Source organism: Pseudophryne corroboree, chromosome 4 (assembly GCF_028390025.1).
Source record: "Pseudophryne corroboree isolate aPseCor3 chromosome 4, aPseCor3.hap2, whole genome shotgun sequence".
NCBI classification, from domain to species: domain Eukaryota; kingdom Metazoa; phylum Chordata; class Amphibia; order Anura; family Myobatrachidae; genus Pseudophryne; species Pseudophryne corroboree.
In genome coordinates, this window is record NC_086447.1 from 269,600,299 (window position 1) to 269,623,146 (window position 22,848).

Below are 22,848 nucleotides of genomic sequence, written 5' to 3' on the forward strand. Positions count from 1 at the left end.
CATCAGTGGCACTTTGGGATCTCAATGTAGTTTTTGGGTTCCAAAAGTCACATTGATTTGAACCACTTAAATCTGTGGAGTTAAAATATCTCACTTGGAAAGTGGTCATGCTGTTGGCCCTGGCCTGGGCCAGGCGCGTGTCAGAATTGGCGGCTTTATCCTGTAAAAGCCCTTATCTGATTTTCCATTCGGACAGGGCGGAATTGAGGACTCGTCCTCAGTTTCTCCCTAAGGTGGTTTCAGCGTTTTCGGATTGATACCTTCATTGGAAATATATGTTACTGACTAACAACCCCCTTTTATTTTAGGAGTATTGATTAAAGGTTACGTTTTAACTCTTATAATCATATCAAATTGATTTGCATAAAAATTGTTAAAAAAGAGTGCTCCAAAAAGCAATCCATTCTCTTTGTTGCCTCTTTGCAACAAACACAATTTTTAAGGTTTCAGCGTTTTACCTGAACCAACCTATTGTGGTGCCTGCGGCTACTAGGGACTTGGAGGACTCCAAGTTGCTAGACGTTGTCAGGGCCCTGAAAATATATGTTTCCAGGACGGCTGGAGTCAGGAAAACTGACTCGCTGTTTATCCTGTTACTGTATGCACCCAACAAGCTGGGTGCTCCTGCTTCTAAGCAGACTATTGCTCGTTGGATTTGTAGTACAATTCAGCTTGCACATTCGGTGGCAGGCCTGCTACAGCCAAAAATCTGTAAATGCCCACTCCACAAGGAAGGTGGGCTCATCTTGGGCGGCTGCCCGAGGGGTCTCGGCTTTACAACTTTGCCGAGCAGCTACTTGGTCAGGAGCAAATACGTTTGTAAAATTCTACAAAATTGATACCCTGGCTGAGGAGGACCTGGAGTTCTCTCATTTGGTGCTGCAGAGTCATCCGCACTCTCCCGCCCGTTTGGGAGCTTTGGTATAATCCCCATGGTCCTTACGGAGTCCCCAGCATCCACTTAGGACGTTAGAGAAAATAAGAATTTACTTACCGATAATTCTATTTCTCGTAGTCCGTAGTGGATGCTGGGCGCCCATCCCAAGTGCGGATTGTCTGCAATACTGGTACATAGTTATTGTTACCAAAAAAATCGGGTTATTGCTGTAGTGAGCCATCTTTTCTAGAGGCTCCTCTGTTATCATGCTGTTAACTGGGTTCAGATCACAAGTTGTACGGTGTGATTGGTGTGGCTGGTATGAGTCTTACCCGGGATTCAAGATCCTTCCTTATTGTGTACGCTCGTCCGGGCACAGTATCCTAACTGAGGCTTGGAGGAGGGTCATAGGGGGAGGAGCCAGTGCACACCAGATAGTCCTAAAGCTTTCTTTAGATGTGCCCAGTCTCCTGCGGAGCCGCTATTCCCCATGGTCCTTACGGAGTCCCCAGCATCCACTATGGACTACGAGAAATAGAATTATCGGTAAGAAAATTCTTATTTTATAGAGCACTTTCCCCCTAGGCAGATAGATCTAGCCATCAGCCAAACACAGTCAGTAAACAGCATTGGCATCTACAGTTTGAAAGAAACATTGTTTCTCTTACGTCCTAGAGGATACTGGGAATCCATTTAGTACCATGGGGTATAGACGGGTCCACTAGGAGCCATGGGCAATTTAAGAATTTGATAGTGTGCGCTGGCTCCTACCTCCATGCTCCTCCTACCAGACTCAGTTTAGAAAAGGTGCCCGGAGGAGCCGGTCACATCGCTGGAAGCTCCTGAAGAGTTTTCTGCATTTATTTTGTATGTTTGTTATTTTCAGGCAGGTCTGAATGGCAGCAGCCTGCCTGCTTCGTGGGACTTTGCGGTGGAATGGCCCAACCTCTTGAAGGGTTAATGGTCATGTTCCCCGCTGACAGGACACTAGCTCCTGAATGAAATATTCACAAGCCCCACCATGGCGAGCGTACACTCCCGCAGCACGCCGCCACCCCTAACAGAGCCAGAAGATAGAAGAGTGGTGAGTACTAAGCCAGCGTCCCGGATAGTGGGTCAACGGCCATTATGGCGGCATGAGGGTACGGAGATGCACAGCTTCTACGTGGGGCGGCTGGGTCTCCAGACTCAGTACACAGTGCGGATGCACCACTTTTGAGGGAGCGAGCGATCAGGTCAGATTGACCCCCTGAGTTTAAGTATACTATGGGTGTACACAGTACCCAGACTGGCATTACAGACTTAAAAGGCGTCTGACTCCATTTTAAGCACTAAAATTACCTCAGCCAGTATAAAAAAGCGGGAAGACCGCGCCATTGAAGGGGCACGGATTCACTATGAGCGGATCCAGCAGCTCACCAGTGCCATATTCCCTCTGCAGTGGACACAGATGCTGACCTCAGTAGTACCAGGGGGTCATAGCAGGGGGGAGCGCTTACTAGTGTACTAAGTCCCCAATCTGGGTACTTAGTCTGCGACCCGGCTAAGCTTGGCATTATCAGTAAGGGCGCTGTGTGCTGGCTCCAGACTATCTCTGTGTCTCTCTTGAAGGGCTCTTTGTGGGTTAATTGTGCATTTAACCTTTTTGTGTGTGTGTGTGTGTGTGTGTGTGTGTGTGTGTGTGTGTGTTGTCAATGTCACAGTATGTCAGACAAAGAGTGTGTTTCATGTAAGGTACAGTGTTCCTCTTCTCCAGTGGGTTCACTGCAGTGTACTCAGTGCAGTACACTCTCCCAAGCTAGCAGAACAGAGCCAGCTTAGCTGGATTCCATTAGGGGAATGATTTCCAATATTTGTACTAAATTGTCCCGCAATGAGAAAGAGACGCAATACTTAAGAAAATCGATGACTGAGTTTATGAACAGAGACTTAGTACCAAAACCAGCGTCCCAGTCCCCTACCATTTGTCTGCAAAAGTGTCCTTTGGCCCATATCCTGCAGTCTGACTCTGATGATGAGGGATCAAACATGGAGGAAGGGGGGTAGGTGGACTCAGAGGTGGGGGAGGCTACTCTGTCACAGGGAATAGAAGCTCTCATAGAAGCTATCAGAGAAGTTCTACATATCCCTGATAAGGTAACAGAGGAGACTGAGGAATATTATTTTAATATAAAAAAAGAAATCCTCAGCCACTTTTCCTGTGTCAAAGGAACTAAATACCCTGTTTGAAGAACCGTGGGTTAATCCTGATAGGAAATTTCAAATCCCTAAAAGGTTGATATCATCTTTTCCCTTTCCTCCTGAGGATAGGAAAAAATGGGAAAATCCACCGATAGTGGATGCCTCAGTATCTAGGCTGTCACAGAAAATTGTATTGCCTGTCCAGGGTGCAGCCTCCCTAAAAGACACGGCTGATCGTAGAATTGAGAATACTCTCAAATCTTTGTATACAGCTGCTGGGGTGACCCAGAGACCAACTATAGCATGTGGGTGGATTACTAAGGCCATTGCCAAATGGTTGGGTAACCTAACTGAGGGGTTAGGTACCTCGCCTCAAGGGGAGATTATTTTACTCCTGCAACAGATACAGGACTCTGCGAATTTTATAGTGGAAGACATAAAAGAAATAGGATTGCTTAATGCATGCACCACTGCTATGGCAGTGTCAGCACGCAGAGGCTTATGGTTATGCCAGTGAACTGCTGACATGGACTCCAGGAAAGGCGTGGAAGGCCTACCCTTCACAGGAGAGGCCTTATTTGGAGATGAACTAGACAAATGGATCTCCAAAGCTACTTCGGGTAAGTCCACGTATCTTCCTTCTGCAGCTCCCCCAGCCAGGAAGGCCTACTCAGGGCCTAATCTACAGTCCTTTTGGACTGCCAAGTTTAAGGGCAAAACCAGAGGTTCTTCTACAGCCACCAGAGGTGCTAGAGGTAAACCACAAAAACAAGCAACTGCCGGTTCACAGGAGCAGAGCTCAAGCTCTGCTTCCTCAAAGCCTTCAGTATGACAGTGGACCGCGATGCCTGGAAGACAGGCAGGTGGGAGCCTGACATTTTTCAGTCACACATGGACAACATCATGCCAGGATCCCTGGGTCATAGATCTTATTTCCCAGGGCTAAAGACTGGAGTTGCAGGAGCTCCCGCCTCACAGATTCTTCAAATCAGGCTTACCAGTTTCACAGGAAGCAAGTATAACCTTACAGGGCCCCATTCAAAAACTGGTACAGACTCAGTTAATTGTTCCAGTTCCACCTCATCTGCAAAACAAGGGATATTATTCCAACTTGTTTGTAGTACCGAAACCGGATTGTCCGGTAAGACCGATTTTAAACCACAAGTTTACGAGTGTTGAAATTCAACATGGAGTCTCTGAGAGCGGTGATCTTAGGTCTAGAGGAGGAGTGTCTCTGGATATTAAGGATGCGTACCTTCACATTCCGATCTGGTCCCCTCATCAGGCTTATCTACGGTTTGCACTGCAGGACTGCCACTACCAGTTCCAGGCCCTGCCATTTGGTCTCTCCACGGCACCGAGAGTGTTCACCAAGGTGATCGCAGAGATGAGAGGCATTGCCTCTCAACCAGACTACTTCTGGATCACGGGTGGACTCTGAACTTACCAAAATCTCACCTGGAACCGACTCAGAGGCATTCTTTCTTGAGTCTCAGAGAGTGTTTCTTCCCTTGGAGAAGGCTATGGAAATCCAGTCGATGGTTCGGGCTGTCCTGAAGCCAACCCGGATCTCGGTGCATCTGTGCATTCACCTTCTGGGGAAAATGGTGGCCTTTTACGAGGTGCTTCAGTACGGAAGGTTTCATGCAAAGCCCTTCCAGCTGGATCTGTTGGACAAATGGTTCGGATCGCATCTTCACATGCACCAGAGGATCTGTCTGTCACCAAAAGCTAGAATCTCCCTTCTGTGGTGGCTACAGACTTCTCACCTCATCGAGGGTCGGAGGCTCAGGATTCAGAATTGGATTCTGCTAACCACAGACGCAAGACTCAGAGGTTGGGGAGCAGTCACCCAGGGGGTGCAGTTTCAAGGAAGATGGTCAAGTTGGGAAGTCATCATTCCAATAAACATCTTGGAACTCAGGGCAATCTACAACGCCCTTCTGCAGGCCTCCTCTCTACTTTGGAATCAGGCCATTCAAGTCCAGTCAGACAATGTAACGGCGGTAACATACATAAACCAACAGGGCGGAACGATAAGCAGAGCAGCAATGTCAGAGGTGTCAAGAATTCTTCATTCTGGGAGTAGACAACTGGGAAGCAGACTTCCTCAGCAGACACGACCTACACCCGGCGGAGTGGTACCTCCACCAGGAGGTGTTTCAGTAGTTGACACGTCGATGGGGATAGCCACAGATCGACATGATGGCCTCTTGACTCAACAAGAAGCTCAAGCGGTATTGTTCCAGGTCGAGAGACCCGCAAGTAGTGACGGTAGATGCTCTGACAACTCCGTGGGTTTACCAGGTGGTGTACGTGTTTCCTCCACTTCCTCTGATCCCAAGAATTCTAAAGAGAATAAAAAGGGAAAAGGTTCAAGCAATCCTCATTGCTCCAGACTAGCCTTGAAGGGCCTGGTACGTGGATCATCTTGAGATGCCGGTCAAAGATGCGTGGCCTCTACCTCTTCGCGAGGATCTTCTGCAACAGGGCCCATTTGTCTATCAAAACTTACCGCATTTCCGTTTAACGACATGGAAGTTGAAAGGCTCATTCTAGCCAGAAGAGGGATTCCTGACAAAGTCATCCCGACTATGATCCAAGCCAGGAAGGGGGTAATGTCTAAGCATTGCCACTGTATATGGAAGAAGTATGTCTCTTGGTGTGAAACCAGACAATATTCTGTGGTGGAATTTCATCTGGGACGTCTCCTGCTTTTTCTGCAGTCGGGAGTGGATGTGGGCCTACGCCTAGGCTCCATTAAAGTCCAAATTTTGGCCTTGTCTATTTACTTTCAGAAACAATTGGTGTCTCTCTCTGAGGGCCAGACGTTTTTGAAAGGTGTTCTGCACATCCAGCCTCCCTTTGTGCCTCCCACGGCACCTTGGGATTGCAATTTGGTGCTGCAATTCCTCCAATCGGACTGGTTTGAACCATTACAGGAGGTTGACGTAAAGTACCTTACACTGTTGGTCTTGGCCTCAGCAAGACGTGTGTCAGAGCAAGGGGCGTTGTGTCACAAGAGTCCCTACTTAATTTTTCATGAGGACAGAGCTGAACTCAGAACTCATCAGCTATTTCTTCCTAAGGTGGTGTCCGCTTTTCACATCAACCAACCTATTGTGGTTCCGGCAGTGACGGATACCTCTGCTATTTCAAAGTCTTTGGATGTTGTGAAGGCTTTGAAGGTGTATGTAAAGAGAACAGCTCGTCACAGGAAATCTGACTCGCTGTTTGTTCTATATGATCCCAATAAAATTGGGTGTCCTGCTTCAAAGCAGTCTATTGTACGCTTGATCAGGCTCACTATCCAGTATGCTTATTCCGCGGCAGGCTTGTCGGTTCCAAAATCTGTACAAGCCCACTCTACTAGGTTATTGGGTTCTTCTTGGGTGGCTGCCCATGGTGTCTCGGCTTTACAGCTCTGCCAAGCAGCTACTTGGTCAGGTTCGAACACGTTTGCAAAGTTCTACAAGTTTGATACTTTGGCCTCTGAGAACTTTCAGTTTGGTCAATCAGTTCTGCAGGAACCTCAGCACTCTCTCACCCGGTTTGGGGAGATTTGGTACTTCCCCATGGTACTAAATGGATTCCCAGTATCCTCTAGGATGTAAGAGAAAATAGGATTTTAATTACCTACCAGTAAATCCTTTTCTCGTAGTCCGTAAAGTATACTGGGCGCCCACCCGGTGCTTCGCTCTTCCTGCATTGTTACTTGGTTAAGTATTCTGGTTTGTTCAGCTGTTGCTGTTCATGTTTCAAAGTTAGGTTAGCATGGCTTTCCTATTGTTCTGTGTGCTGGTTCGTAATCTCACCACTTTCCTTATCTAGCCTTCTCTCAAAGTATGTCCGTCTCCTCGGGCACAGTTTCCTAGACTGAGTCTGGTAGGAGGGGCATAGAGGGAGGAGCCAGTGCACACTATCAAATTCTTAAAGTGCCCAAGGTTCCTAGTGGACCTGTCTATACCCCATGGTACTAAATGGATTCCCAGTATCCTCTACGGAGTACAAGAAAAGGATTTACCGGTAGGTAATTAAAATCCTATTTTTCACATGACATAAGTTGCTAATTACACTTCTATTTAATTTTACACAGCAACTGTATATCATATTTTGATGACAATGTTTATTTAAAATAGCTGTTTAATTCCAGTAACAATTCATCGCTATGATCACATCTTCACAACTTGATGTTGGCTTCAGGCAAACCCATCTGATGACTCTTGGAAACAAGTTTCCAGATGTTGTTTAGGTCAGTCAGATCTACAGAGAGAAGAACTAGAATGGTTTGTCTTGTCAGAGATTTGTTGCAAGCAAAAATGACAAGTGCTTTGCTGTCTCTGGGAAGTTATCATAATTCCTCAGCATCAATCAGTCATCCACTCATAAACATTTATTACTTGTGTCAGTCTCCAGGTCATCACTCATTTCTCCCAAGAGACCATATGCGAAACAACTTTAATATGAACTGTTTATATTTAGATGTATTAAAATAAGCATTATTTTCCAGTGTAATCTTATTGCATTAAATATGATAGTAAAACTGGTTTGTTTGTTTGTTTATTTAATCTGGTAATGATATTAATGATTTCTACGTAAAGGGGCTTATGCTCAGCTACAATATGTCTGTTTGAGAGAGTAACGTGCACGTTTCACACCACATGTGCTCTGGAACTCTGGAAGTACTGGTGTTGCGGAGTCATTAGCATTTTAATTGAATCTCCATTTACGAGTGAAGACGTGTACCAGGGCTAGCATAGGGTGTTTGCATGCAGGTAAAGTTCTGTGAGGCAGTAAACATATGCCTGATTACCTCCAACTCAGCACCAGGCCCTGAAGGTGCACTTTTGCTTATCTGGATAGAGCACAGGTTCTCAAACTCAGTCCTCAGGACCCCACACAGTGCATGTTTTGCAGATCTACTCACAGATTCACAAGTGAAATAAGTAGCACCACCTGTGGATCTTTTAAAATGGGTCAGAGAGTAAGGAATACACCTGTGCATCTGCTGGGTTACCTGCAAAACATGCACTGTGTGTGCTCCTGAGGACCGAGTTTGAGAACCTGTGGGATAGAGCAGTGGTTCTCAACCTCGGTCTTCAAGTACCTCCAACAGTTCATGTTTTCCAGGTCTCCTCACAGGATTTCAAGTGAAATAATTTGCTCCACCTGTGGGTCTTTTATAATGTGTCAGTGAGTAATGAATACACCTGTTCAACTGCTAGGTGACCTGGAAAACATAAACTGTTGGGGGTACTCGAGGTTGAGGACCACTGGGATAGAGGATGTTAGCATCAGTAAGTATTGCTCTAATGTTCTCTTTTACTAAAGATGCCCATACTGTAGTATCAAGCTGACCGATGCCATATTTGCCACTTAAGGCGCCCACACATCAGCAATCAATTGGGACAATCGGATGTTTTGCAGATGATTGTGTCAATACATCTACAATATATAGAGTTTACAGATCGCAGATTTTGGGCACAAATTGATTGGGATTGTAAAATGAGGTTTTTCAACATATTTAAATTCACAGATCAATTGGGACTGTAGATTGCTAGTTTATAGGTAACAATTAGTTGCTCTGCAGACCGTTTCTAGTAAACTGATGAGCAGGGGCGTTTTGAGAGAGGAGGGGAGCCGCGTACAGCATCCGCTGCAGGCCTCCTCCTCCCCGGGAGCTACTAGACTTTGGCATAATGCCAGAGTCTACTGTGCATGCGCAGGTCTCCGGGAACATGGCGCCCACGCCTTGTTCCCGGTGACAACTCTAGTGTGCATGCGCAAATCACTCGGAAATGGCCGCCGCAGGATTTTGGAGGGGTAAGTATATTATATGGACGCAGTGAGTGCGGTGTGGGCCTACCCTCCCCTGGACCTAGGGGCCCATGTGCACCACACACACTGCACTCATTTTAGAAATGCCTATGCTGATGAGTCTTTCAAGATTGGTAGATCTGTTTATTAACTGAAAATGATATGCAATTAAATGAAAATTAGGTATAATGTCAAATGGATTGGGGGAACAATATATCTGGGGAAAAATAAATCTCAGGGTCTGTGAAACAATAAATTGTGATTGCTGATGTATGGGCCCCTTTACTTCATTACTGAATTTACCTGGGCTTGGGTAATTGTTTTATTAATATGTATTATGTAATATGTATGCAGGGGCGCTTTAAGAGAGGAGGAGGCCCGGGTGCAGCCTCCTCCATTCGGGCCCCCTCCTCTCTGCCGGTAGCGCTCAGTCTCTAATGCGCATGCGCAGATATCCGGGAAAATGGCGCGGCGGCCATTTTCCCTGAGATTTCTCTACTAGGCATGCGCAGAACTCCGTGAAAATGGCCGCTGGGACATTTTCACAGAGTTTTAATACCGCCGTGGACGTCGTCACGGGACTCCGGAGGGGTGAGTATTTAGAAAATGGGTGCAGTGTGTGCGGTGGGGGCCCCCTCTGGACTCAGGGGACCCCTCTGGACTCAGGGGCCCGTGTGCACCGCACACACTGCACCCATTATAGAAACGCCAGTGTATGTATGCATTAAAGGGCCAATGTACCTAAAATTGCCTAATTATATTGAACAACACCAAAATTCACTATAAAAGGTTGTTTATATTAAACAGCTGCTAATAATATATGTATGCTACAGTCTGCCTATATCTGCAATACAGGCAGCCTATATGAATACATACAGTCTATACAACATGTATACATACAGCCTATATGTATAATACAGCCAGACAATATGTATAATGCATACAGACTATATGTATAATACAATCTGCCTATATGTACAGTATATACAGCCTATATGTGTATTATACAGCCAGCCTATATGTATAGTACATACAGCGTATGTATATTTATAATACAGCCAGACAATACAGTATGTATAATACATACAGCCTATATGTATATTAAAGCGAGGCAATTATATGTATAATACATACAGCCTATATGTATAATAAAGCCAGACAATTATATGTATAATACATGCAGCCTATATGTATAATAAAGACAGACAATTACATAATACATACAGCCTATGGGCCTAATTTAAGGTTGATCGCAAAAGCAGACTCTTCCTCTAATGGGCAAAACCATGTGCACTGCAGGGGGGGCAGATATAAGATTTGCAGAGAGAGTTAGATTTGGGTGGGGTGTGTTCAAACTGAAATCTAAATTGCAGTGTAAAAGTAAAGCAGCCAGTATTTACCCTGCACAGAAACAACATAACCCACCCAAATTGAACTCTCTCTGCACATGTTATATCTGGTGATCAGGTCTGAACTGCGCATGCGTATGCACCACAATGCGCAGGTGCGACGGTCAGCGACGGGATGGTGCTAAAAATCCGATTGCACCGGCAAATGCACGGAGATTGTCAGAAAGAGGCCGTTTGTGGGTGGCTACTGACCGTTTCTAGGGAGTGTCCGGAAAAACACAGGAGGGACCCGGCGTCCCTTTTGTCTAATGGACAAAACCATGTGCACTGCAGGGGAGGCAGATATAAGATGTGCAGAGAGAGAGTTAGATTTGGGTGGGGTGTGTTCAAACTGAAATCTAAATTGCAGTGTAAAAATAAAGCAGCCAGTATTTACCCTGCACAGAAACAACATAACCCACCCAAATCTAACTCTCTCTGCACATGTTATATCTGTCCCCCCCCCCCCCTCCCCCTGCAGTGCACATGGTTACGCCTATTAGAGAACAAATTTGCTGCTGCGATCAGGTCTGAATTAGGCCTAATGTTTGACCCATCTATGATGATATAGTGGCTAATGGCTATACATTTTGCCACACACGATACTTACAGATCCATATGCCCAGAAGCATCATACAGTACTTGTGACTTAGTGAGTTTGCCAACATGACTCCTAAATTACTGTGGTGCAAGACTCGAGAGAGTCCTAACACAACTTCAGTTTCCACAAGTTAGAAATACAGTGAAAATGTATACATGTTTTTATGTTCAGTTTTGTTGTTTGACAGGTGGCCGAGCAGCTAATGACCATTGCATATGAAAATGGAGTAAACCTCTTTGACACAGCAGAGGTCTATGCGGCTGGAAAGTGAGTGTGTGTTTTCAGATGCACAAAACACATAAACAGTTATGTTCTTTGTAACTGTCTTATTACACGGAAGAGGTTTGAGTTCTTATGTTATGTAATTATGGGACATAATGTAACACTTGTACTGCATTCTAATGTAGATCCTCCTACAACAACTGAATATTCTATGCAGTAAACTCTTAGGGGGATATTCAATTGTTTGAAAATTCAGTTGGTTGTCTGTTTTTCCATATCTAATAAACAGGAAAAAACAGACACCCAACCGACTTTTCAAACATTTGAATTCCTCCCTTAATGTGTGTGCAGCGTTCTAGTGTCAGGCAGTCACAGCCAGTATGCAGCATTGATTTTATCATGTAGATACTAACTTTAATTTAGAAGCACATTTTTGTAGCTTTTAAAAATTTGCCAAGCAAATAACAGAATAAAAGAAAGTAATTAAATGTAATTGACTTTTTACTGGTTTTAAGTATAAATAAAATAATAAGTGATACATTCATTTAATTTAATTTCAAAATGTATTATATAGATTACCGATAAATTATTATAATTACTGTATTGTTTTTGGTAACATGACATAACTGGAAAATATAAAGATTTGCAATAATTCTGTAATAAATGCATAGACAAGCATTTTATCCATGTTAAGGGGCCCATACAGACAAATTGGGACAATCTGACGTTTTACAGATGATTGTGCTAATAAATCTGCAATGTTTGGGGTTCACAGATCGCAGATGTCTGCCACAAATTGATTGGGATTGTTAAATCAGGTTTTTCATCATGTTTCATTTCACAGATCAATAGGGATTGCAGATTGCTAGTGTATGGGCAACCATCAACAGATCTGCAGACCGTTTCTAGTAAAATGATTGGCAGATCTCTTTAACTGAAAATTATCTGCAAATCATTAAAAAAATATCTGTAATGTATGGGCAAAGTCAGATGGGGCACGATTCAATTCTAAGAGAGTTGAATGGCGCCGGGAATTAGCTCCCGGGGCTATTCAATACAGTGCAATGTAACTTGGAGAATGCCGTTCTCCCGGATTAAACAGGGTCTTTGTCGGGAGAACCGGCATTCTCTTAAGTGCCCATTGCGATGCTGTTTCCACCACGCTATGGGCAGAAATCAGCATCGCATCGCCTCTTTTGGTGGATTTCTGCTCGCACCCCTCCGAGGGTGCGAGAAGAAATCCCGTCTTCAGGTGTCACAATGCGCTGTATTGAATAGCCCTGGGAGCTAATTCCCATCGCTATTTAACTCTGGGGGTAATTCTGAGTTGATCGCAGCAGGAACTTTGTTAGCAGTTGGGCAAAACCATGTGCACTGCAGGGGAGGCAGATATAACATGTGCAGAGAGAGATAGATTTGGGTGGGGTGTAAAAACAATAAATCTGGGGGGGGGGGAATCTGGGGTTTGTGAAACAATAAATTGCAATTGCAGATGTATGGGCCCCTTTAGAAAAAAGTGCTCAAGAGAATTCAACTAATGCAGAGTAAAGTATTATACATGCAAACAGACAAGTGATATTGTAAATTGCTAGTATATTTAATCATAAGATAACTATGGATTGCATCGATATATATTGTTATGAGCATAGTGATAAATGATAATAGTAAGATGAAATATAGTAAAGTTATGAGCATAAGAGAGATAACATAATTGTTTTAGAGTAAGCGATGGCATAGGTGAGACTGAGTTAGTGGATTAATGTGAACTAGTTAACCACGTTGCCCGAAATCAAGCAAACAAAAATTGATTGTGTGTTCTACAATGCGTTCATCGAAAGTTTATTGTATCACAACAGTTTACGGTATCTTGACAGTAAACTGTATCCAAAAATGTTGCTGTAACCCAAAGGTGTTCTTGTATAGTTTACTGTATCCTAACAGTTTACTGTATCCCAAAAGTGTCCATCTAAAGTTTACTGTATCCCGATAGTTTACTGTATCCCGATGGTGGGGGTAATTCAGAGTTGATCGCAGCAAAACATTTGTTAGCAGTTGGGCAAAACTATGTGCACTGCAGGTGGGGCAGATATAACATTTGCAGAGAGAGTTAGATTTGGGTGGGTTATTTTGTTGCTGTGCAGAGTAAATACTGGCTGCTTTATTTTTACACTGCAATTTAGATTTCAGTTTGAACACACCCCACCCAAATCTAACTCTCTCTGCACATGTTACATCTGCCCCTTCCCCTGCAGTGCACATGGTTTTGCCCAACTGCTAACAAATTTGCTGCTGCGATCAACTCTGAATTAGGCCCAGTGTTAGAAAGGATTTATTATATCAACTGAATACAGGGCAGGCAAAATTTGGCAAGGGGCATTGCTGGAATTTACAACCCAAAGGGAAAAAGCATGTGTCCCTACTTATTGCTTTTTGTATGGGAAAATATCACAAATTTGATGCGTTGTGCTTCAACAACTTGACCAATTTTCAAAGTTCTGCAACCTTATTGCACATATCACACGCCCTATCAAATGACACCTGAACCATCAAAATCAGTGTTGTTATTGTGGAGTAGTTGCTCTCACAAAAAAAAGTAAAATTGCTTAGCCGATTAAATATATAGATGGAGTTATGTCTGATGCCGCAGTTTTCACACACAGTACAGAGGAATTTGTGAGATATTAGATACAAATGAATAAATATGGGTAGTAATGGCTGGGAAGAGGGAAAGATGTGTTAGACGGTAGAAAGGAGTATGCTATAGAATGATATAACTGAATTGGTAAATTGGTGAATGGTTGTTATAATGCATTAGAATATAAAGTGCAGTAGTGAAGAGTGAGTACCAAAGTAAGTAACTAATCAGAGTACTAAAATATAGGGCCTTATTCAGACCTGAACGCATTGGCCACATTCAGAGGGTCGGCACACGTGCAGTAGCAACAGTACGCGCGCGACCCTTCACCGTGTGATTGCATCCCAGAAGGTCATGCCCCAGTGTGTAAGTACTACAGAGGCTGCTGCTGTTCTTGCAAATGACAAGATAAATTATAGATTTTATTTTTCTATGTTATTTTAAGGTTAAGTTGTCTGTGTACTGCTACATGAAAACTTTATAAAATAGTTGTTTCTCAATTAGGTGGACCTATAAAGAGTACCCAGGCATTATTAAACCATTAGTTTAAATTTAATATACACCAATGTCTTAGATTTAATATACACAATCCATACCTCCCAACATGACCCATTACAGGAGGGACAAAGGCTCTCTAGCTGGACCTCCCTCTTCAGTTATGTTTGCAATCATTATTGTTGAAATACCTTTCTTATCAATTAAATAGTTCAACACAGGTGATGCCAATCATATAGTAAGAGGGAAGTCCAGGAGCAGAGCATTTTGTCCCTCCTGGGGTCATATTGGGGGGTATGCACAATCAGTAGCGGATCTTGCCACGGGCAAGCAGGAATTTTGCCCGGGGCTCCGCCTTCCGGAGGGCGCCGCACCAGGGCAAGATCCGCTGCTGCTGTGCCCCCCGCTGCCCGCTGTGTCCCGCTGCCGCTGCTACGCGTCTAGTTTCCCTTCGTGGAGAGGACCTTTACTGTGCGGTGCGCGATGACGTAATCGCGCACCGCACATAATTTCAGCGGCGCTACTACTGTACAGGGGGCGTAACTGACCACGCCCCCTGTATGAAGCCACTCCCCTATTGCAGCCCAGGGCGCAAAAAGCCCCTGAACCAGCCCTGTGCACAATCTAATATACACCCCTTTCTTTCCCCAGACCCTGCTGTCTTAAGTCCCCCCCCCTCCCAAAAAAACAAAACAAAACTTAATTTGGCCCTGGCCGGAGTAGTATGGGCATGGCCTGTCCGGGATGTGGGAGGGGTGAGCAAAGGACCCCGCCCTCCGTCTGCGCACAGTATATATAAAGTAGTTTAGCCGGTTATCTGTCTCTTCCTCACCCGTATCAAAGTCTGAGGAGAAGTGCTGCAGAGGTGTGATAAAGAGATGCAAAGCTGTGATATAAAATCCTATAAGGAGAGGTGTAGGGGGAGAGTGATAATCAGCTCTGAGTAATACCTGAGTGTAGTAACTGCACATGAGCTGAGCTTGTGCATAGTGTCTGTAACTGTGAGGACAACTGAGAACCTGATGAAAGATGGGAAGTATATTTGGAATGACAGACACTAGCAAGAAGATGTATATATTTTTGTTTTCAATGTCATATCCCAAGTACAGTGCAGGAGGGGAGAAGGAGATATTTTTTCTTACTCATATATCATTTTGCAAGTAACGTGCTGGAGGAGTTATGTAATGAAGAGAACATAGTTTTGGAATAGAGATGGTCTGGCACCAAGCTTATTGTATTTATGTTGCACACACTTAACATCACCTGAGTCTACACAAGATATCACATTGGTGTAAAGCCTGCATGAGTGGGGATATCTTAGTCATTAATTGCCCACATCCATAAACTAGTCCAGATAGAGGAATGCATCAACGGGAATGTGAGCTGTCTACTAATACACCTCACACCAGCTACGTATATTATTACTAAGGGGTTACAATAGTAATGGAGCTTAGATGTAGTTGCAGCATTGTGGCTATAATAAAGGGGTGTGGTATTGAAAGTCGACAGTAACTAGGTCGACAATGTCTAGGTCGACCACTATTGGTCGACAGTAACTAGGTCGACAGGGTGTCTAGGTCGACAGTCTTTAGGTCGACATGTTCTAGGTCGACAGGTCAAAATGTCGACATGAGTTTTTAATGTTATTTTGGTGTTGTTTTCTTCGTAGAGTGACCGGGAACCCCAATTAGTGCACCGCGTTCGCTCGCCATGCTTCGGGCATGGTGCCTTCGCTCCGCTACCGCTTTGCTCGGCACAGATTACCGTTTCAATCGTAGTCGACGTGGATCCTTAAGTATGAAAAGGTTCAAAAAAAGAAAAAAATTGTGAAAAACTCATGTCGACCTTTTGACCTGTCGACCTAGAACATGTCGACCTAAAGACCCTGTCGACCTAGACACCCTGTTGACCTAGTTACTGTCGACCAATAGTGGTCGACATAGACATTGTCGACCTAGTTACTGTCGACTTTCAATCCGGATCCCATAATAAAGCAACCTGAAACAACTGTTTTAGGAACAGATGTAAGGAGACAGCAAAATGACGGAGTTTATAAAAATAAATACATAAATTATGCTTTTGCAATGTATACACTAATGATATTTCACTTTGTGGCATATATATATATATATATATACTGTATATATATATATATATATATAAAATCTAGAGCTGTCACAACTATATAGGTGTTGCTAATATATTCTTGCCATTTTATCCGTTTAATCCTGGGCACATATCTACCTGTATAAATCATATCTGTCCCAGATTAAAGGGATATTATGGCAAACATATTTTAGCAACACAAATATAGTTGTGACCGCTCTAGGGAGAATGAACATGAGACCAGGTGAATGGTGTCTTTTTAAGCCTATGTTTAGATCCCATTTCTTCCTTGGTGCATAGGCACCCTTACTGCAGATGTCCAGCAGAGGTCCCAGTTGATCACAAGTTCTGGGACCTTACTGAATGTTTAATAATGATGTGGTCCCATGAGTGAGGGTCCTTAAAAGTTCTAATATGGAAATAGAGATTGGGCTAAAAAATGAATCTTAAAACTTTTAAAGGTGTATTTTTTACAGCTCCACCAGCAGTCTATATATTACTGTACATGCATATGCTTAGCAGACACATTTTTGCAAAAAGTGAAAGTTAGGTAGGACAGCACAGGGATCTGTAAGCATAGCAAGCAATGCAGGCCAGGTTTACATCAGTACAAGTTCATAGTGATACAGTTTCACGTTTGTACAGGTCCAGTGGCCCTAACGTCCCCAGCAGCACCAGTATTCCTATGTCTCTCCCTCTGTACTCCAGTGTATATTCCTATGTCCAGAGCCATAACTAGACTTTTTGGTGTCCTGTGCCAGAAAGAGAACTGGTACCTTCCCCCTCCCCCCTATTTTTGTGATAGGGACATAAGGCGCATGCCCTCGTGGGTAAGGGGAACGACAACATTTGGACACAAATCTTCTTTATTATTATTTATTATTATTAACAGTTACTAATATAGCGCAGCATATTCCGTTGCGCTTTGCAATTAGAACAACAGTAATAGAACAAAACTGAACAGAAACAGACATAGAGGTAGGAAGGCCCTGCTCTCAAGTTTACAATCTATAGGGAAATAGGCATTGATACACAAGGATAGATGCTACCTATTGCATAATGGTCCACCAGATTGCTAGGTTCTTCTTAATGGGTTGTATGATATGCAATGCTGTAACTAGACATTTTGGAGCTGTGTGCAAGAAACACCATCGGCGCCCCCCCCCCCCCCCCCCCCCCCGCGCATATTGAAAATTGGGCCAGTGCGTGCGTAAAAAATGTAGGGGCGTGGCTTCATGGGGAAGGGGCATGGCCACAGAATAGCGCCAATTCGTATTATGCTGCACAGTAGCACCGCTTATAGGTTTTACACCAGGTAGAGCCCGCTTCTACACATTACGCCAGACAGAGTCCCCTTTTACGGCTCCTCTTCTGGATACATAGGCACCCAAATACATTTTAAAATATAACAAAATCATTTTTTTAATCTTACCTTTATCTTATTCTGTATAAGCTGGCTGGGGGCCGCCGTGCTCTGCCTGCAATTCATTATGGCTCCTCCCGTCGTCTTGATGTGCGGAAAGTGGAGCTGGGGACACACGAGGAGGACGCTGGGACTAGAGGAGGGGTGCTTGTTATTAGAGGTGAGCCAGGGACAGGAGGAGGTAGGAGACGGGGGACAAGAGAAGGAGCAGGGGTGCTGGGTATTAAAGGTGGAGGGGAGGTGGCAGCCAGAAGACAGGAGGAGTAGGCTGGCACTAGCACATGTAGGAGGGGAGGTTTGAATATAAAAAAAAACCCCTGAATGGACTGATCCCCCTGTAATACATAGTAGAAGGGGGTGGGGCACTATCATTAGCTCTGCACCTCCCGCATCCCCCAAATTTGCTCCATTATGTGGTGGCGGAGCATATGGATAAGAGTTGCTCAGCCCCATGAGTAAACTGGGTTTAACCTGTTCCTGAATGAAAATTAAGTGTGTGTGTATGTATGTGTTAAATATATAGCATACCTGTATACAGTATGTGCTTACTAGAGATATATGGTAAATATATTTATATAAAATATGTGTCCAGTATGTTATGATTAACACATATATACACACTTAATTTTTATTCAGAAGCAGGTTAAGCTCAGATATAGATATATATATATATATATATATATATATATATATATATATATACTTGCAGCATATTCATTTATGAGATAGATATATATATATATATATATATATATATCTCATAAATGAATATGCTGCAAGTGCCACACTATTGAATAAAATATGTTATTTACTGTTTTTTTCAAAGTGAGGGCATATATATCCCGCTGTATAACTACTGTGTTTTCTGAGGTGGGAGCCTGGGGACAAGTGGAGGCAGGTGCCGGGGACAGGAGGAGAGTAGTCTGGGACTACACAAGGAGGAGGGGTGCGGGGTATTAGAGGAGTAGGGGGAGCCGGCTGATTAAATTCAAAGAGCCGGGGACTGCTGGGGAGAGACGCGCCGCGGTGCTGTCAGGTCCTCATTCGCGGCAGGCACCTGGCCATTTCAGATCTTGAATGCGCCTGGACGAAATGATCTTAGAAAGCAGAGAGGGGGGGGGGGGGCACAGGTCTTCACTGACGGTACACGGACACTCACAGGCATGCCGCATTTCCTCTGCAGCTCTCAGCGCTGTTGAAAATGGGACCGGCCAGGGGGCATCTGTCATCCTGCCCAGTCCGCCTCTGCTTGTATGGTGAGAAGCTGAGCGCTTACCACTACATACAAGCGCTGCAGCAGCGGGAGGCAGGAAGTTAGGGAGAGAGAGTGCGAGCAGCTGGCCGTGCAGGTGGTGCTGCCATATGGGGCACCCACAGTGCAGTTGCGCTGTGTGCAATGCCCCTCTGGCACACACCTAGTTACGGCCCTGATGATATGATCACCCAGCAATGTTGGAAGACAAAATGTGAGGTTATGTTGACTGTATAGAGAGGATGTAATTAGATAGGGAAGCATTGAAGGTTATGTGGGTGGGTCTGGAATTTGATAGGCTTGTCTGAAGAGGTGAGTTTTCAGGGAATGTTTAAAGGTTTGGAGACTCGAGGAGAGTCTTATTGTGCGTGGGAGGGCATTCCACATTGTCGGTGAAGCCCGGATAAAGTCCTGTAATTTTGAGTGCAGAGCGGAGAGGTCTGTTAGGGAGATATTTTATGATGAGTGAAGAGATGTATGCCTTGTAAGTAAAAGTATTTTATATTTAACACGGTAGAATACCGGTAACCAATGGAGGGACTGACAGAGTGGATCAGCAGACGATGAACGTCTAGCGAGAAATATTAGCCTCGCAGCTGCATTTAAAATGGATTGTAGTGGTGAGAGTCGATGTTTGGGAAGACCAGTAAGGAGACTATTGCAATAATCAATGCAGGAGATGATGAGTGCATGGATTAGAGTTTTTGCAGTGTCTTGTGTAAGATAAGGATGTATTTTGGATATGTTTTTAAGGTACATGTAACATGATTCAGAGACAGATTGAATGTGTGGAACAAAGCACAGTCCAGAGTCAAGAATGACACCTAGGCAGCGAGCTTTGTGGAGTAGGGTGGATAGTATCATTGTCAACAGTTATAGAGATATCAGGTTGGTAACTACTCTTTATACAATTTTCATGCACTTAGTTTGAGAGCTCGTTGTTATTCAGTTACAATACCATTTATTAAATAACACATTTCAATATACTGCCATACCCAGGATTCAAACCCATAATCTGTTGCATTCCAGTCAAGCACCCTACTCATTAAACTATTTGATCCTGCATAAAATATGCGCTTTCTAATTATAAAAATAATCAACATTGCAATTGAGCAGATCTATGCAGTGTGCAGACACACATCCAATCCCTTGCAGCCACATACTACATAGATCTGCTCAGCTGCAATGCTGATCATTGTTTCACAAAGTACAAGGTAAGCTTCAAATAGTTTGCAACTTAGAATTCTCAAGCTTTCTATGCAAGGGCAGATAGCTCAATTAATAAAGTGACCAACTGCAATGTCATAAGCAACGGGTTTGAATCCTGGGCATATCAGCATCCCGAAATGTAGTAAAAGACAGTGTGACTTTAACACAAAGTGCTATAAAGTCAAGTCCATGAATGCTGATGAATGCTGTATAGGTATTAGTGACAAAACGGGCGGGGGTAAGAGACGGGGATGCTGGACTTCAAAAGGTGGGGAAGCACCATCATACATCTCCTCACTCATCTCAAAATATCTCCCTACCAGACCTCTCCGCTCTGCACAAGATCTGCGTCTCTCATCCACATGTATTACCTGTTCCCACTCAAAATTACAGGACTTTACCCGGACTTCACACACGCTGTGGAATGCCCTCCCACACACAATAAGACTCTCCTCTAGTCTCCAAACCTTTAAACGTTCCCTGAAAACTCATCTTTTCAGACAAGCCTCCCAAATTCCAGACCCACCCACATAACCTTCAATGCTTCCCTATCCAGTTACATCCTCTCTGTACAGTCCACATAACCTCACGTTTTGTCTTCCAGAATTGCATATCATATCATTAAGAACCTAGCAATCTGATGGACCATTATGTAACAGGTAGCATCTATCCTTGTGTATCAATGCCTATTTCCCTATAGATTGTAAGCTTGCGAGCAGGGCCTTCCTACCTCTATGTCTGTCTATTTTTTCCCAGTTTTGTTCTATTACTGTTGTTCTAATTGTAAAGCGCAACGGAATATGCTGCACTATATAAGAAACTGCTAATAAATACATAAATAATAAAGCTGCAATTGAAAGTAATTAGATAATTCATAATTGACAAGGGCTGCCAACAGTGCCCCCTACCCTACAGCGCTATGTGCGGAGCACACTCAGCACACACCTAGTTACGGCACTGCCACCAGCGAAAATTGCAGCGGTGGGGTGCACACTGGGGAGCAGTGGCTCCGTCATCCTAAAGATAGAGATGATGATAAACATAGGATACAAGAACAATAACAGTGCTATATATGAATTAGTAGAAGCTGTTTATGGCTTCCAAATAAGGCATAGGAAATGAAATGGTCAAGTATAATGCATAATCAACTAAGAACCCCTGGTCTAAGAAGTTGTCAGGATATGAATAACGCCGGAGTCAATGATGGCAAAATCTAAACAGAAAAACTCAAATAACAAAAAACATGAGGAAAGAGGGCCCGACCTCCCTCACCGTTGCAGGTGTTAGGAGCAGAATCAGAGGGAGCTACAGCATCAAAAACACCAGACTATCACAAGTTACAGACCAGTCATAGATCAAGTGGGATCAGACGCCTGTGAAGGTTCCTGTCCCCTGGGCTTCATTTTAGGACTGTGGAATTGCTGCCATCTTTCCCTCCTGAGTAAACCAGAAGACATAGCATTTGGTAGACTGAAGGTTATGTCTGCTATGTCTCCAAATGCCAGTCAGGAAGCACTATGTTCTCTAATCCAAGCATAGAGCAGAAATCAGGGAGGTTAGCAGGAACTTGGAGAGTCAGGAACTTGCCGGTATGAGACACTTGAAGAGATATTGGGAAGACCCATCCATACTTGATATCCCGTTTACAGAGTGCCTCGGTCAGAGGCTTCAACAATCTACACTGTTGGAGCGTGCACCATGAGAGGTCTTGGAAACTCTGAACATGTGCACCATTGAATTCCAATGATCCATGTTTTAAGTTTATTCATGCTTGGCCACAGATGACTTAGGGCCTAATTCAGACCTGATCGTTGTGCTGCAACTTTGCAGAGGTCTGCGATCAGATAGTCACCGACCAGGGGGAGTGAAAACCCCGCCCGTGCAAGTGTGCGAATGCATGTGTACGTCGTGCGAAAATTTAGCTAAACAGCGGACAGCTGTAAATCCGTTTGCAACTCACCATCTAATGATTTTTACTAATTTTTACTTACGTTACTTACTCCTACAGTGCGATGCAAACAGGCTGTTCGGGGCCGGAGTTGACATCACACACCCTCCCTGAAAAGCTTGGGAACGCCAGAGTTTTTCCTGACACTCCCTGAAAACGGCCAGTTACTACCCACAAACGTCCTTTTCCTGTCAGTCATCTTGCCAACGCCTCGACATCTAAATTTTTGCACCATCCTGTCGCTGTTTGGCGGCGCACCGGCGCATTGCTGTGCATACGCATGTGCAGTCATTCGATAATCAGTTGCTGTGCGATTTTGCACAACAATGATCAGGTCTGAATCGGGCCCCTAATTAGCACCTCAATCAATTTGATTTTAACAATCTGTGCTGAGCCATGGATATACCTAAAACCTGGACCATTGGGTGCCTTGAGGCCTTTTTCAGTCCATCAGATTTTAGCCTTACTATTCTACCCTCACTAATGATTCTAAAAAAAACATTTTGCTCTACTGACTGTGCAGCCTGTTTTTCTGTATATTCTACAGCAGGTTTTATTGTGTGCTTAGTTACTTTTAGAGACGTTTTATTACTGTATAAATGCTTTTTATATTCTCTTATTGGGTCTAGCTGTATTTCTTCTATGCAGCTTTCTTAGCACTTGTAATGAATAACACTTCCCATGAGACCCATAT

General features: G+C 44.0%; 1 protein-coding gene across 2 annotated transcripts in view; it reads left to right on the top strand.

Moving 5' to 3' along the window:
• KCNAB1 (potassium voltage-gated channel subfamily A regulatory beta subunit 1) overlaps window positions 1–22,848 on the top strand; it is a 698,577-nt gene that overhangs the window by 500,510 nt on the left and 175,219 nt on the right. For both annotated transcript variants that reach the window (XM_063916117.1, XM_063916118.1), the window contains exon 4: window positions 11,052–11,131. In XM_063916117.1, the coding sequence (XP_063772187.1) occupies window positions 11,052–11,131 (80 nt within the window). The remainder of the gene's footprint in view (window positions 1–11,051; window positions 11,132–22,848) is intronic.